This window comes from Accipiter gentilis, chromosome 14, assembly GCF_929443795.1.
Source record: "Accipiter gentilis chromosome 14, bAccGen1.1, whole genome shotgun sequence".
Lineage (NCBI taxonomy): Eukaryota > Metazoa > Chordata > Aves > Accipitriformes > Accipitridae > Astur > Astur gentilis.
In genome coordinates this window covers 4,868,494-4,882,771 of record NC_064893.1, presented here as the reverse complement: position 1 = coordinate 4,882,771, position 14,278 = coordinate 4,868,494, and the positions used below count along the sequence as shown (strand labels likewise).

At 43.9% G+C, this 14,278-nt stretch overlaps 1 protein-coding gene across 2 annotated transcripts in view; it reads left to right on the top strand.

Annotated features, from left to right (window-relative positions):
* GLI3 (GLI family zinc finger 3) overlaps positions 1-14,278 on the top strand; it is a 210,176-nt gene that overhangs the window by 102,463 nt on the left and 93,435 nt on the right. For both annotated transcript variants that reach the window (XM_049816123.1, XM_049816122.1), the window contains exon 4: positions 13,244-13,349. In XM_049816123.1, coding sequence (XP_049672080.1) covers positions 13,244-13,349 — 106 coding nt within the window. The remainder of the gene's footprint in view (positions 1-13,243; positions 13,350-14,278) is intronic.

Genomic DNA, 14,278 nt, shown 5'->3' with positions numbered 1-14,278 from the left:
ACAACTCTCTGCTGTGTGCCAAGTCAACGACTCCGTTAAATAACGACGGAGCCGCAGCGACCTTTCCATTGCGAAGGGTAGAACTCGCTTCCCGTTGGGGAGCCAGCTGCTTACCAAAGCAGGCTACCAAAGCAGCACCGCTTTTCCAGTTTAACAGGTTTAGCTGATGTTGCCACCGAGTTTATTATAGTTTAAGAATTCACCCGGGTCTGGCAGCAAACGTTTTGGCTTTTCTTTCTTTGCCTGTGCAGCAGTAGTGATAGTCATCGGGGCTCTCAGCCCTGCCGATTATCTCCTCAGGGTTATCGTTTACTTAGACACAGACGTGTGAAGTATTTGTGAAAAGGCTTTTGAAGTGGCGTTGTAGCCGGATGCTGCCCGGAGCCGTAGAGCAGGCGGTGTTTACACAGGGGCAGAGGATTTCTCTGCCCGGCATGGTTCTCCTCAAGTGCTCGTATTCTGTGGCTATGCTGTTTGCCTTTTTAATGAAGTGAACTGTTTGTTTGAAATATGTGGTAGAAGTATTTAAACAGAGACTAAAGTAAACTTTCGGGCTGTTCAAATAAGCCATGCATATCTGGTTTGTGAAGTGAAGGAAAACAATCCGGCTGCAGCTTGCCTCTGGGAAGGGCAGTTAGGAGCTGTTTAAATAACGAACTGGGCTGCAGCGGATGTTGCTGCAGCCTCTTACGGGCCTCTGGTGATGACTGCTGCTCATGTAGGCATTCCTCGGGATGCTGCCTCGATGGAGAGCTCAAAATTACTGTCGTTATTTAAAAAGGGGATTTATTCATTAGCTGTGAAAACTTGGGTACATTCATATTTGATTAAAACCATCCCAATTAGACAATGGACTGTTGAGAGCCAACATATGCTATTGCCTTTATAACGTCATTAGTAACCCAGAGTCCCCACTTTGAAATAAGATCATGCCTGAGTGCGCAGACATCTGTTTCTGCCTAGCCAGATGGAGGTCAGCAACATAACTTAAACTGCTAATCCTCATTGTGGAGAGGGGAACAGGAATCTGAGGAAGGTAGTAACAAATGAACTTGGATCCTGCTCCTGGCAAGGCGCGAGGTATCGATGGCTGATACAATGCTTGGAACATGCACTGCAGAGCTCTGCTAATAAGTTTCTGCCTAACCGCAAGCAGAAGTTCAGAGAGCGAAGGAGGGCTGGGAGAAGTGATACTCTTTGTGGTTATGGCGTAACAATTCATCTTGGAGAACCTCACCGCTGTTCCCGGCTCCGCCACAGTTGTGCCTAATGGGAGCATTAGTCGGCTATGGCACAACATTTCTCAACAATGACTGGCAAAATGGAGATCTTGATGGTGAGGAGCGCTCTTCACCCCCTGCCATAACACAAAACAATTAAAACCGGTCATGTGGGGAGTTCAGGAGCAGAGATTTCCAGCCCTGTCCAATAAAGACCATATGTTTCCATCCATCATTTATGTTTTTTGGTGGGGAAGAAAGCACCAAGTTGGTTGGGACTACAATGCTGCATCCTCTGGCATTGTTTCCTCCCGCATTCTCTTTGGGAGTGAGGGGAGTCACAACACTTCAGACTCCTTGGGTTTAGCATAGAGATTAAAACAAACAAAAAGTCCTTATGCTCCTGGAGTGCAATAAATATGCTAGAATTTCAATAGGATCCAAACAAGTGACAATAGTAGCATTAAGAGCTGGCAAATCCTTTGATGTTATTGACCAGAAAAGGACTGCTGTCGTCTCTGTCACGAACATTTAAACTTTTGACCTCCAACCTTTGTGTCAAACGGCTTTTCCATATGGAGGGTTACTATACCTCTCCGAGTGCCTCTGCATTTTGTAGAGCATCAAACACTTCACTGGCGGGAAACTGATGCTTAATGCGTTGGAAAAGTTCCAAGATTGCCAGAGGGTGGGACTGAGGAGAGCTGTCTCCTCCTCTCCTGTTGGAGGGTAAATGAAGTCCCCCACAAAGTCCCCCCGATTTCCTGTAGCCAGACTGCATCTGAACTCCACACGGAAACACTGAAGGGAGGATTGCTTCTCGGTGTGCAGGGGACAGACATCTTAAGTTATTTTTATTACCACCATGTGCTTGATGTTAGCGGTGGACCAAAGCCCTCTGTTGTGCAGCATGTTGTGCAAACGTACAACTGAAAGATGGGCGTTTACAGGCTTGGGAAGTCCTAATGCTCGTGCCATGGAACGATGTAGGCTGAAGTCCCACAGCTTGGGCACTGCTCTTGGTGATGTGACGGCTGAGTGTCAAGGGAAGGGGTTTGCAGCCGTCTTGGCGTTGGGTAACATGCCAGGAGTGCGCAGAGCACGAGGGGCCATACCTACCCGTGCCACAGGTCTGTCTAGCCTGCTATCCCTTCCCAGCAATGACCAAAAGCAGATGCTCAGGAGTTAAGGTAAGAACATGGCAGGTGATTCTACTCTCCTTTTGCCCCCAGGCATTGTCCCAACTTCCCCAAATTGTTTTGTGCCGGGAATTTCCTGGTCTGTAAGTGGATTCTACGCATTTGCACCCTTACTGCATTTCTCTCCTGTGACTTTCCCCTTAAGGGCATTTAAACTTTTGGTTTCTGTAGCCTCCTGTGGCAGCGTGTCGTGTGGCAGGGAATGGTGGTCTGTGCACCTTATCCTCATTTGGCCATCATTCCCCTTTTCTGGCTCCTGCTGTCTCCTGGTAGCACCCTTGGCTTCTCCTCTAGGATGTAAAGAGAGGAATGAAAAGCAGTGGCCTCCTCTTTAGTGCCCCCTTACCCACCCGGGATTGCAGAAGAATGGTCCTTTCCCACTTCTCTCATATTTGTGAGGTTGTGCTCCACTTAATTATATGTTTTCTCCCATCTTGCCCCTTAATCACCAAGCTGAAGAACATGGCTGTGCATAGGCAGGTAATGAAACTTTTTCTCTGGTCTGCCTGGACTAGAGGCTGGAGAAAGCAATGCTGTTGTAATCATCTATGGTAGTGCCAAAAAGCTCAGTCAGAGACTGGGGCCCTATTGTGGTAAGCACTGTAGACAGGTGATGTAAAGATGGAAACTGCCCTGAAGAGTTTGCTTTTGTGCTGTTGCTACGCAGAAAAATCTTTGCTAATGCCATGGGCTGCTCTGCCTGCTACTGCATTTGTATACCTCTGCCTGTTCATGTCTCCGTTCTTCCATTTTTCCTTTTCTGTCATTAGTGGGAGTGTTTTTGCTCCCTGGTGAGGGTGGACCTACCCACACAGTCCGTGACAGTCAAGTTCTAGCAGTGAGGCTTATGGAAGTATGATGCAGTGTGGGCAGGATTGCTCAGGAGATGCTGGAGCTGGTTCTGCAGCCAGGTGCCCGCTACAGTCATGTGCCCATACTCTGCAGCTCTGATGCGACCAGGTGCAGCGTCTGGTTTTGACACATCACGCTGCTAACTCGGGGCTGTCCTCATGGCGCGTAAGGACCATAAGCGTTAATTAAGCTGAGGTTGTCAACTGATTTTTTTTTTTTAAATTTGGGTTTTTTAAACAAGTATGCTCATACATATGTGCCCTTCATCCCATTTCTCAGTGGTGGTGCTAGCTATAAGTGGGTGATGTAAAGGCTTGGATGCTCTTGGTAAGCAGCACTTAGTTCCCAAAGCAAAAGGGGCGTAGACCATATCCTGCCACGGTGTCTGCAGAGAACAAGATGGGATGAAGGTGAAGGTGTTGATACGACTTTTTGAGGAACTTCCCATACACTGTAGAGAGAAAAGCCCTTTGGTGAGAAACAGGAAATGTGGGGATCCTAACAATAATCCTAAAAACCCAACAAAAAGCATGGTTATATCTAATGCTGATACTCTCACCCTTTGTCTGAGTAATAGGAAACAAAGATGATGTTGCCTGTAAAGAAAAACAAACATAAGAAAAGATCAGGAGGAAAACCGGAGAGAGATTAGTAAAGAACAAGCAGTTTTAGGCAACTGAACCACTCTTTTTAAGGAATTAAAGAAATAATGGGTAGTGGATAAAATACTGTCCCAGCTCTTGTTGGGACTTTTCACTGAAGAGGGTCAGAGTGTCTCAGAAAGGATATCTCTGTACCAGACTGGGGCACAGGGAAGTGATGTAATTTGACTATGGCCCTTTTCATTAAAAATATTCATCTCAAAAGCTTGGCTTGAAAAAACTAATTCGGATTGACTAGAATATCGACAATATGACATTCACAAAAATGAGCGCTTAGGATAAATGTCAATAGGGCAAATTAAGGGAACTCGCCATTCTTTGTATCTTCAGTAATGATCTGAAACAAAAAGTACCCAGCATAAAAATGAAGTGTTACATGATGAAGGCACTGTCTCATAGTGAGGAAAATGAAAGGTAATGGTAGTTGAGACTGTGTATAAGAAACACACACCCCTGCTGGAAAGAGAAATTTGCAGAAATAGGTTATTTGTATTATAAATTTTTAAGGCTGCCTGCTCCTGAACAGTGTCATGTCAGCCTGCATGAAAACCTGATGCCCAAGAGTGAAGGGGTGACAACTATATATGTCTCCCAAGCTGGAAGAAACCTGGGGAGAAAAACAAGTGACTGTGATTAATTTAGAATATGGGTATAGAGATTAAAGGATGTGATAAATGTATATTATTGAGTGGCCTGACAGCACATGTGATAACTATCTGCTCATCTGCAAGAGCTTGAAGAGTGTAAACACCACAGAAGGAGAGTAATTGCTAAGGATGGTACAGAGAGAAGCTAAATAATTATGAATATTTGGATGAAATTTTTAAAAATCAGGTTGAACAGCAGGGAAAAAGAAATCTCTCCAAGTCTTCATCTGATTGTGCATCCCATAGAATCTCAACTGTTTTAATATCTAAAAATAGATGTAATTGATCTAATTATACTTTTCCCTCTCTAATTCCTATCATGCCATAAATTGATCAAAGCTGCTAAGTATAACCTATTTCCAAGTCTTTCACCCTGTGGCCCAGACCTTCAGCTGCTGGAAATCTGTTTAGCTACAGTGATTTGCATCGTGCTATACTGATATCCAACTGTTAGAAGTTTGGTTTTCAAATAGCTTTTAAACTTTATTCTGGTACACAGAAGGGCACACAAGTCTCCAAAGCACCATTTAAACAAATAGTGTTTCCAGACTGACTCACACTGCTGCTTTATAAACTTCTAAGGATGTCACCAAAGCTTGTTGAATTACCCGACTTGTCTTCATTTGTTCCCACATCAAATCAGGAGCAATATAAGGATATTCCTAGATTTTTTCCTAGTTTCTAGCTTTCTGTTACCTCTCCTTAGCCACATTTACCTTTGCAACTCACAGATGTTTGTTATTGCTGAGTTAATGTGTGCAGCTGATAGCAGGGCATTTGAATGCTTTGCTTGAGCTGTGCTGAGGGAGTAACCAAGCTGTTCTGTGGCAGCTCCTTGTTCCCACTGGTCAGGAGGCGCAAGGTAAACCTCTGCTTAGGAGTAGTTTAGAGTTGAGACCCTTGGTGTGAGATTTCTCCTTTAGTTCTCTCCAGCGCAGATCAGGATTTATTTCTTTCATAGTCTTTTCATTTCTTTAGTTTCCACTTTGTAGCTCGCTTTCAACCACTGGAATTTGCTGTGTGTTACAGAAATGGGTATGCACACGTACATAGGTACAAATTATTTGTGTATATATTGTGGTTATGCATCCAGTTACTTGCTGCTCGTGGAGGAGGGAGCGCTAAGGATGTGATCATTCATACACAGGTGCAACCAAAGGTGGGAAGCATTCCAGATTAGCTGGGTGAAACCACTTGTCTGGGGGTGTTGAGAGTTAAACATGGATGCTTGTTTTGTTTTCCATAATTCCTTGGGGAGGATTTTTAAGCAGTGGAGGATTCACTGACACATGGTGGCATGAGAAGTTAGGGGGAGCAACAGCAAAACTGCAAGCGCATTGCAAGGCAGAAGCTGAATTAGTTTTTCACTGCAGTGTCCATCGGAGGTGGCAGAGGGAGGGATTTCTTTTGTCAGCATCCTGGCAGAGGACAATTTGTCATTTTCTTGCGGAGACCATATTATTAAGTTAGTTAAGAAGTGCTGCGTGGGATCCGGAGGTTATGAAAAAGATAAGCTGTGCTGTACCAAGAGCCAGCTGCGTTAGATGAAACAATTTTCCCTCCACCTAACATGGTGATGAGGCTAAGATGTCTCGTCATCATTGTCTTTTCCTGAAAGCATGGGCCCATGTACAGATGCTGGCTATAAGAACTGTTGCTCATGTTCAGGAGTGTTTTCTCAGGTTGCTTATAGGATGAAGCAGCCAGTGTTGTTTGGGTGGAAGAAGCTACTGAGGCAGGATATTCCTGGTGCATTTCTACCAATTTGCTGTTTGTTCTTGGGCACACTGTGCTGGTGGAGTGCCGTGGCTTTCCTCCTCTGAAAATGTGTGTCCTGGGGGGAGCTGTGGGGCAGCAATGCTGTGCTCACCCTGCTTACTGGGCAAGTTCATGACTGCATGATCAGAGCAGCACAAGGAGTCCTTCCTTCGCTTACCGGTGAGTCCGTCCCAGTGGAAACAATAATTTGTAAGTCACTGGGCTGTGATGAATCACAAAATTATGTTCTTAAGGAATTTGAGACTCTTCAGTCCAAGGTGTTTTGTACATGCAGTATGTTTATTACCCTGCAAGTCTGTCTCTTACTACTTTTTTTTTTTCTTTCTGTTTTTTGGATGGGCAAACCGCAGGGAGCACTGGAGTCGGTTGAATGGACTTGAAGAAGTTTAGTTAGTATTCCAGAAGGCAGTCCTGCTCCTCAGATAGCAGAGTTGCAGTGACTGGGAGAAATAATAAGGCGTTGAAACTGAAATCAATCCAGCAGTTATTTAGCCAATACCTGCAGCAAATTTGGCATATTAAAGACCTCTCAGTGCCAGCTGATGAAACAATTTCCAGCCACTTTTCTTTCAGCACACCGATAACTGTTCCTCCTTCATGTATTTGGCATGATGGTTGTTGTGGAACTACTAAAAACAATAAAACGTGTTCCCACAAGGTTTTTTTAAGTTTACAAACTAAGAAGTGGTAAAATGGGTGGCAGGGATGTAAGATGCCCTGAAGTCTTAATTTTTGGTTTTGCAAAAGTAGAAATTATTTTTCAGCCATAACAAGAGGCACAGAGCTGGAGCTGTGATCTAGTTCGTGAAGTTGGCCTGCAACTCCTAATGCTTTATTTTTAAAATCAGTATATAGGCTGTGCAAGCACAAGCAGAGGGTAGGGAGGGGAAGTCTGATCATCGTTAATACACACAGACACATGGAAGGGATGTGATCTGATTGAAAATTGTGTTTTTTCTCTGACAGTGTTATATCTACTGTGTGTTATCACAATTAACATTTAGTGTTACCGTGGAGGACTTACTAATTAAAAACTCTTTTTCTCCCTCTCCCTCTGTCCATTTCTTGGCTTTATACATTTATTTGGCCCCCCCCCCCTTTTTTTTTTTTTTTCAGTTTTGCCATGGCTTTTTCTTCTTCCAATTTAAAATCTCCTTCTCACTGAAGTCAGATAGTGAGCAGTCGCGTCCATGTCAACACAACGGTTGCCACATAGGAAGTGTGCACGTGCATGCACATGGACACACACGCATGCAAAAGCCTCCTCAGATAACTGGCTGTAGTCCATCTGTGGATCAGCCTGCAAATAAGCAGTGCTTCAGATGGCAACCAGCCAGGCTGAAGCAGCAACCTCAGTCACCGTAGGGAGACTCTTCAAAGTGCATGAAGTTAAGTGCATGCATTAACGTGTGACTGTGGCTCAGTCATTTTTCTTCCTGATTAAAGCCTCTGTATAAGCATACGTAGAGAACATAACTCACCCTTTTTTTGAAAGAGAACTAAAAAAACCCCCAAAGACAACATGTGCTCTTACTGAGCCCTAACACAAGCTGTAATTAAACAGAAATCCAAAATAAGATCTTTGCTTGGCAAAAAAGAACCTAATTCTTGCCATAAAACCTGGCAATACCATTAAGTTCAGATCAGTTGAAGCGAATGTACATGAAGAAACAGTGGTGCCCTTAGGGACTCTGCAAACCTGTATATTAGAAAATTCCCATCTGGTGATCAGCTTATGAACCAAAGGAAGTGTAGAAATTTGCTGGCAAACTCTTCAAAACTGTTCTGTGTATTGAAAAGACATTAGTGGGGAGGCTATATTTTGCTTGATATTGTTTCTGTTACATCTGGTGTGAAAGCTTGGTACCACTGAGTTCAGCATCAAGACCTTAATGAATTTAAGTGGGAAGGAGATTTCACCTCAAATGAGGTTATATCTGAGATAGTTTTGCACCTGGCTCAGCTCTGACATTTAATTTGGTGAGCTGATTGTCCTGGGGACAGATCTGCTAAAACATGAGTGCTTCCTGTGTTGGGCTTGAGTCCTGTGTTTGCTTGGCCCTGATGTCGTGACACAGGTGCAGGCATTGGGGCCACACTGGGCACGTTCAAGCTGATGCAGGCGTTTTCTACGGTAGCAAATGTTTTCTTCAGGTGCTGAAAAATGCAGCCTGTCATTTCAGCAGCCGTCTTCCTCAAGGGTTTGGCAGGAATCACAAGGTGCTTAAGCAAGTCGGCTAGCTGAAGGCAGAGTGTTTTACTAGCCTTACCACTGCAGCCGAATTTTCAAATGTAGTGATCTCCAAACTGAGTAAAGCTTATTTGAGAGACTACGGAGTCTACAGAAAAGTTATCCTTAACTTTACTGAGCTTTGGAGCGGCCTACCTTTTTGCTGTTGTCTCAAGGTGTTGCACAGCACCTTTGAGCCAGCTGGCATCGTCTGCCTTTCCACCAAGTCTTGCAGTGAATTGCTGCTGCCTGCTACATCTCATCAGACTTCAGGTTTGCTGTTCAGCAGCAAGGACCATACCTGTCATTTCTCCCAGTTTCTTTCCCTTGATGCTGCAGCAGAGTCCTAGGTTGCTGGCTTTCAGAGAAAAGTGTAGGTCTCTTCTTTTTTCTTGTATGGGAGTGATTGTAATTTGAGAGAGATGATCCTATTCACTTTCTTTAAGAAGGCAAGAAAGGTTCTTGAAGAAGAAATAAAAAGGCACGTTTTACACAACAAAAAGTCAGCATAAATTGACATCTTTTCCAGAAAATCTCACAGAGCTAAAATTGATGAGTTTGTAGCAGTTCAGGCAGTTGTATCTCCCATTTCATTTTGAGGAGAACCTGCTAGGTATGCAGGAGCCAGGAGAGCATCTGAAGGAAGCTTACAGTAGTAGACAGCAGAGAATTCAGAAGGCGGCAACAGATACCAAATTCAGCAATGCATAAGGAATGTGTTTAAGTGTATTTCCAGTGCCTTGGCATGTCCTTACAAGTTCTTGAAAATGGTGAAATTTAAGCGCAGAGTCAGATACTTCTGCTGAATTGGAGCTGAGGGCTCCAAATACACAGGCAGCATCTGGCCATCTCAACTCCTGTACTGTACACTTTCATCAGGGAGTCTGTGCAAGAATGTAATTGAAGGATTGGTCCAGCAATTCACAGTTGCCTTCAGATGTCTGTAAGAAAACTGCCTGGCATATGCTGCGGTAGTTTGCATCTCAGCCAGAATTTTTAAGAAGTTGTAAATGATAAGAAGTAATTTCCCTAGCAGAATAGGAAGTTAGATTTTGTTGATTCGTTTTGGTGAGAGGAATTCCTCTTTGCTAAGGGTAAGAGTTTTGTTCTTCACACTTTAAATGAGAAATGTGAAAATGTCATTATAGTCAGAGCAGGTATCCTGTCTTTTACACTAAGTTGCCCCTTGGTTTTCTAGATAGGTAGAGCATCTCTCACAAACAGCCAGGAGTCAGGTAGGTCCTGATTCAATTCTAGCCTGTGAGTAGTCTCACTCATTCTTTACTCAGCTGCAGCATAAATAATAGTGGCAGAATGTGCCTGTAATATTCTGATGGTGCTTTTCATAAAATAGTTACTGGGTGGCATACGAAAAAGCAATGTGAAACTGGCTACAGCCCGAGTTACTGCTTTGCAAACTTCTTACTATCCATATAAATACATGTCAACCGATTACATTTGTATGGAGTTTCAAGTGAATTCCAAGTGAAGCCCTGGATGATGGGTGCTTTGGCAGGTGTCTGTTTGATCTAAGAGTCTTTCTGTATAAATATTCAATGCTCTTCAAAGTGGAGTGGTTTTGGACCCCCAAGGACGTAGAATTTACTGTCTACCTCTGCACTGAGGGCTGACCCAAACATGGCAGAATGTGAATTCCCTCCGTAAAATTGACTCCACTAGTTCTGCACATTATTCTCCCTGTCCCCCATTTAGCATGTTAGTCTGCTGACAGTAGAGTACACAGCACTTAGCAGCTGGTTTGTGGAACCATCAGTCAGGAAATTATATGATAAATAGGAGGTAGCCAGGTTTAGTGGCACTTTATTCTGCTTCAGCAGTTTTAGCCTCACTTTGGAAAAGTCATCATGTGGTTTTTCTTAAGGGTTGCAACAGGAGATGGCTACAGTGCAGTAACTTATTACACATACAGTTGAGTTATGATGTTCACCAGCTGTATTGCTCATGTGTAAATAATAAACTGTGAGATGGATAATTATGTTGGGTTTTGATATGCAACTCTGCTCCGGTCGGCGCAGGGCTGACGGAGACAGCTCCCTGTGCTGTGATGGAGTACGGCTGTTCCCCAGATGGAAACTGCAAACAAGATGCCACCAAGATATACAAAGGAGCTTAATGTGAGAGGACTCAAAAAGGTGTTCTTGGAGATTTATATCCCATGTGTTAAATACAATTTGTTGGTGCTCTGCACTGCATAGGTCCCACAAAGGGGAATACTCTTTTTTGGGTTGTTTAATACTCATTTTCCATTTCCCAGTTAGGGGAAGATAGATGATTGCATTCAGGAGGGTTAAATGCTGTTTCGCTGCATGAATATTGGGATTACTTTTAATGGATAGGTGCTCAGGCTGGGTGAGGGTGAGACGGTGAGGAGGCTTGATGTCCTGAGCGGGATTGCTTGCCTTGGCCATGTGGAACCTCTCCTGTCTGACATGAATAAGGGTGACAAAATCTCTGTCATCTCACCTGTGCTCCCCAGACCCACTCTTTGGAGACACATAGGGCAGAGAAGGACTTGTGCATCTACGAGGGTGTGAGTGACTTCCTTCTTTGCTGAAAAAATGGTGGCAGAGTTTTTATGGTAAAATGCCAGACATCTGCTTTAAAACCTCCTCCCTTCGGCTTATGCTGCTGCAGTCAAATACCAGTGACGTAGGGAACAGGGCAGGCAGGCTAAAACACACTTTTCATGCCCCTTTTCCACTCCTCCACCTTGGCGGCTGGTGAGGAATGTGTTTCAGGAGGTGGCAGCAAGCGTCCTCCACTCGGACAATGACAGCGTGTTCACAGGGATACCTGGTCATCTGTGACCCACCGTTACTCCTGCTGAAGCCCAGGAGTGCTCGGCAGGGGGAGTGAAGCTTGTAACAGATTGCATGCCAAGGTCCAGTTGGTGTAGCAGAACCGGAATTAAAGCTACCACAAGTTTGAGCTCCCAGTAGTAAGCCACAATTATTTTTCATTTATGGTTGCCTAAGCCCTGAGTCAGTAAATGGCAGAAATGTGCTGTGGCTGATCACATTCTGGTGAAGTTTCACAAAATCAAGCCGTGAAGCTGGACAGGCCGTATCACGTGTTTCCAGATTTTCCTGAAATATTGGGAATATTTTCTCAGAATCTATGTGATTTCCCCTTTGTGCCCTCTGTTTACTCCCTCAGGGCCATGAGGTTTGTTCCTCTAGTTCTTTCTCCTGCTTCAAAATATAATAATAAACCAACCCAACTTTTGACAAACACCAAGGGGAAAAAAAAATCCTTTGTTTTTTGTTTTAACCATCTCTAGTTGGCGTGAGGGAATTTCTTTCACAGATAACATCATCTGAGATGAGAATCACGTTTTGCTGAATAGGAAGGGCAGGAAATACAAAGAGAAGATACCTTCAAGAGTCAGCAGGCAAAACCAAAGTAGGCTTAGTTTTACTGCCAGTCCATAATTGAAGTTTTCTTTCTTTCTAGAAGCACTTTAGTAAATCCATGACATGACCTAATGTCTGTACTTCTTGGTGTCGGGTAAACACGTGACTTCATCCAAAGTGGCAATCTGGTGATAATGGGCAGGATAGGTTTGTTTCATGCTGCTGGAGATGCTCAGCATCTCGTTTGAATTTTGAGCATTTGGGAGGCAGCAGTGGGCAGTACGGTCAGCAATAAGCTCCTTTAGGCACTCAAATCGCACCTGCGTGCTGGTGTGGAGATCTGTGGTTTGTGTGCATGGTGTCCTCCAAAGGTGGGAGGCAATCCTGCTGCAGAAGCGGTGGGGAGTTGCAGGGCGGGCTTGCGCTTGGCCCCTCAGGGCAGAGCCCGTGGGGGCGGCGGGGGCACATTCCCCCTTTTGTCAGCCTTGTTGCTGAGGCACTCCAGAAAGAGCAGGGAACAGGAGCCGTGGCAGCTGCGAACCTCCCTGTCCTGCAGAAGCCTTGGAGGAGAACGGGCAGGGGAACTTACTGCAGCCGTGGGTCCCCAGGTCTCCAGCTGTGGGGACAAAGAAAGCACCCTTCCTTTAAACGAGCGGTGTATGAAATGAGTCCCCCTGTCCTCAGATACATTCCTCCGGATGCGGCCATTGGTGTGACACAGTTAAGCATCTCCAGCACAGCCGTTCCCAATTGCATTTCCCTTTTAACTCTCTTGTCTGATTTACTCCATATAGTCATTTATCAGCGTGCTGCTTCAGTTTTGCTCTCCATTGTAGGATTGTGTGTACATTTCTGAGGATATACTTTTTTTTATTGTATTGTATTCTCTCCTTAGGCTTTGGGTCCTTGGATGATTTCTTTTTTTCTTGTTTTAATAAAAAATAAATAAATCAGGAATGCTTATGAAAGCCTTGATGTTGCTTTTGATCTGACGCTTCACATATGGGCACATAATTATTTATTAAAGACTTCTTTACGTCCCTTTCCATTTAAGCTATAAAAAGAGAATATTAAAATTAGTAAATACATATTCATGCAAACACTGTGGGCCAGACTCTCCTCAGACAGACCTGACTGACTGCAGCAGGGAAGGGGAACGCGACCCATAAGTTGTAGCACTGTTGACACATGCTTTTCAATATCTGTTCCATCTGTATGATTGTTGTTTTTAAGGAGTCGTTGGAGATACTCAGATCCAGGAACCTCGCTTGTTTTTTCAGATCCGCCTCACCTTTTTCCAGCATTCCACCCTCCTGTACCAATTGATGCGAGACATCATGAGGGACGCTACCATTATGAACCATCTCCCATTCCTCCTCTGCATGTGTGAGTATTCAGTATTTCCCCTCACTTCAGCTGCCTGGAAGAACGGGCAAGTATACAAACCTTTGCAGTGCTTAAAGCCATGCACCTGGAGCACTTTGCCAGTGTTACCAGAGAGCAAGATTTACTTTTGGAAAGCATCAAGGTTATCTGCTTGTGAAGCAAAACCCAGGCTGGTGCCTGAGGAATTCATGTTATACTAGGTGGCTGACAAGTGTTACCTATATGTTTTGCTGATGTTTATTCTGTGTGCTGTCATTCTATAAATACTAAATTAAAAAGTGCTGAACCCTGTGAAAGACAGTCAGGCAAAACATGTATTTTGCCTGTATTAGGCTTGGGATTCTTCATAGCTAAAATTTCCTCTCATGCCGAAGTTGGGTTTTTTTGCCAGTGACTGCTGTGAAGCATAATGAAATTTTTGGTAAATTTTCATAGTCCCTGTTGTGTGCATGCACAGGCAATCGGTTGATTGATGGGAATGTCACCCAAACAAAATGGCAAATGTGATAGAGCACATGGTTTACACAAAGATAAAAGAAATGAGTACCAGTGATAACATGCATTAGAAAAGGATGGTAGTGGTGAAATCCTGTAGAAATAAATATTATCTTACTCTATATGGGGAGACAGATACCAGCATTGCGGAATAAAACAGTTGTGTCCAGAAAACTGCTATATACCATTAAAAATGGAGCCAAAAAGCAGAGCTTGGCAGTTTGCTAAAAGGCTTGATATATACATTTAATCATATCTACTGATCACCTCTCATACTGAGAAAATACAAGAAGAAAAGCACAAGTAATACTTTGAAGAATAATGCTAGTTGTTTAGATGGCAGATTGCTTTGCTATGGCTATTAGTTACAGCTGTGTAATTACATATATGCAGAAGAAAAATGAAGTTGTTTTAAAACAAGTCCTCCTCTGTGA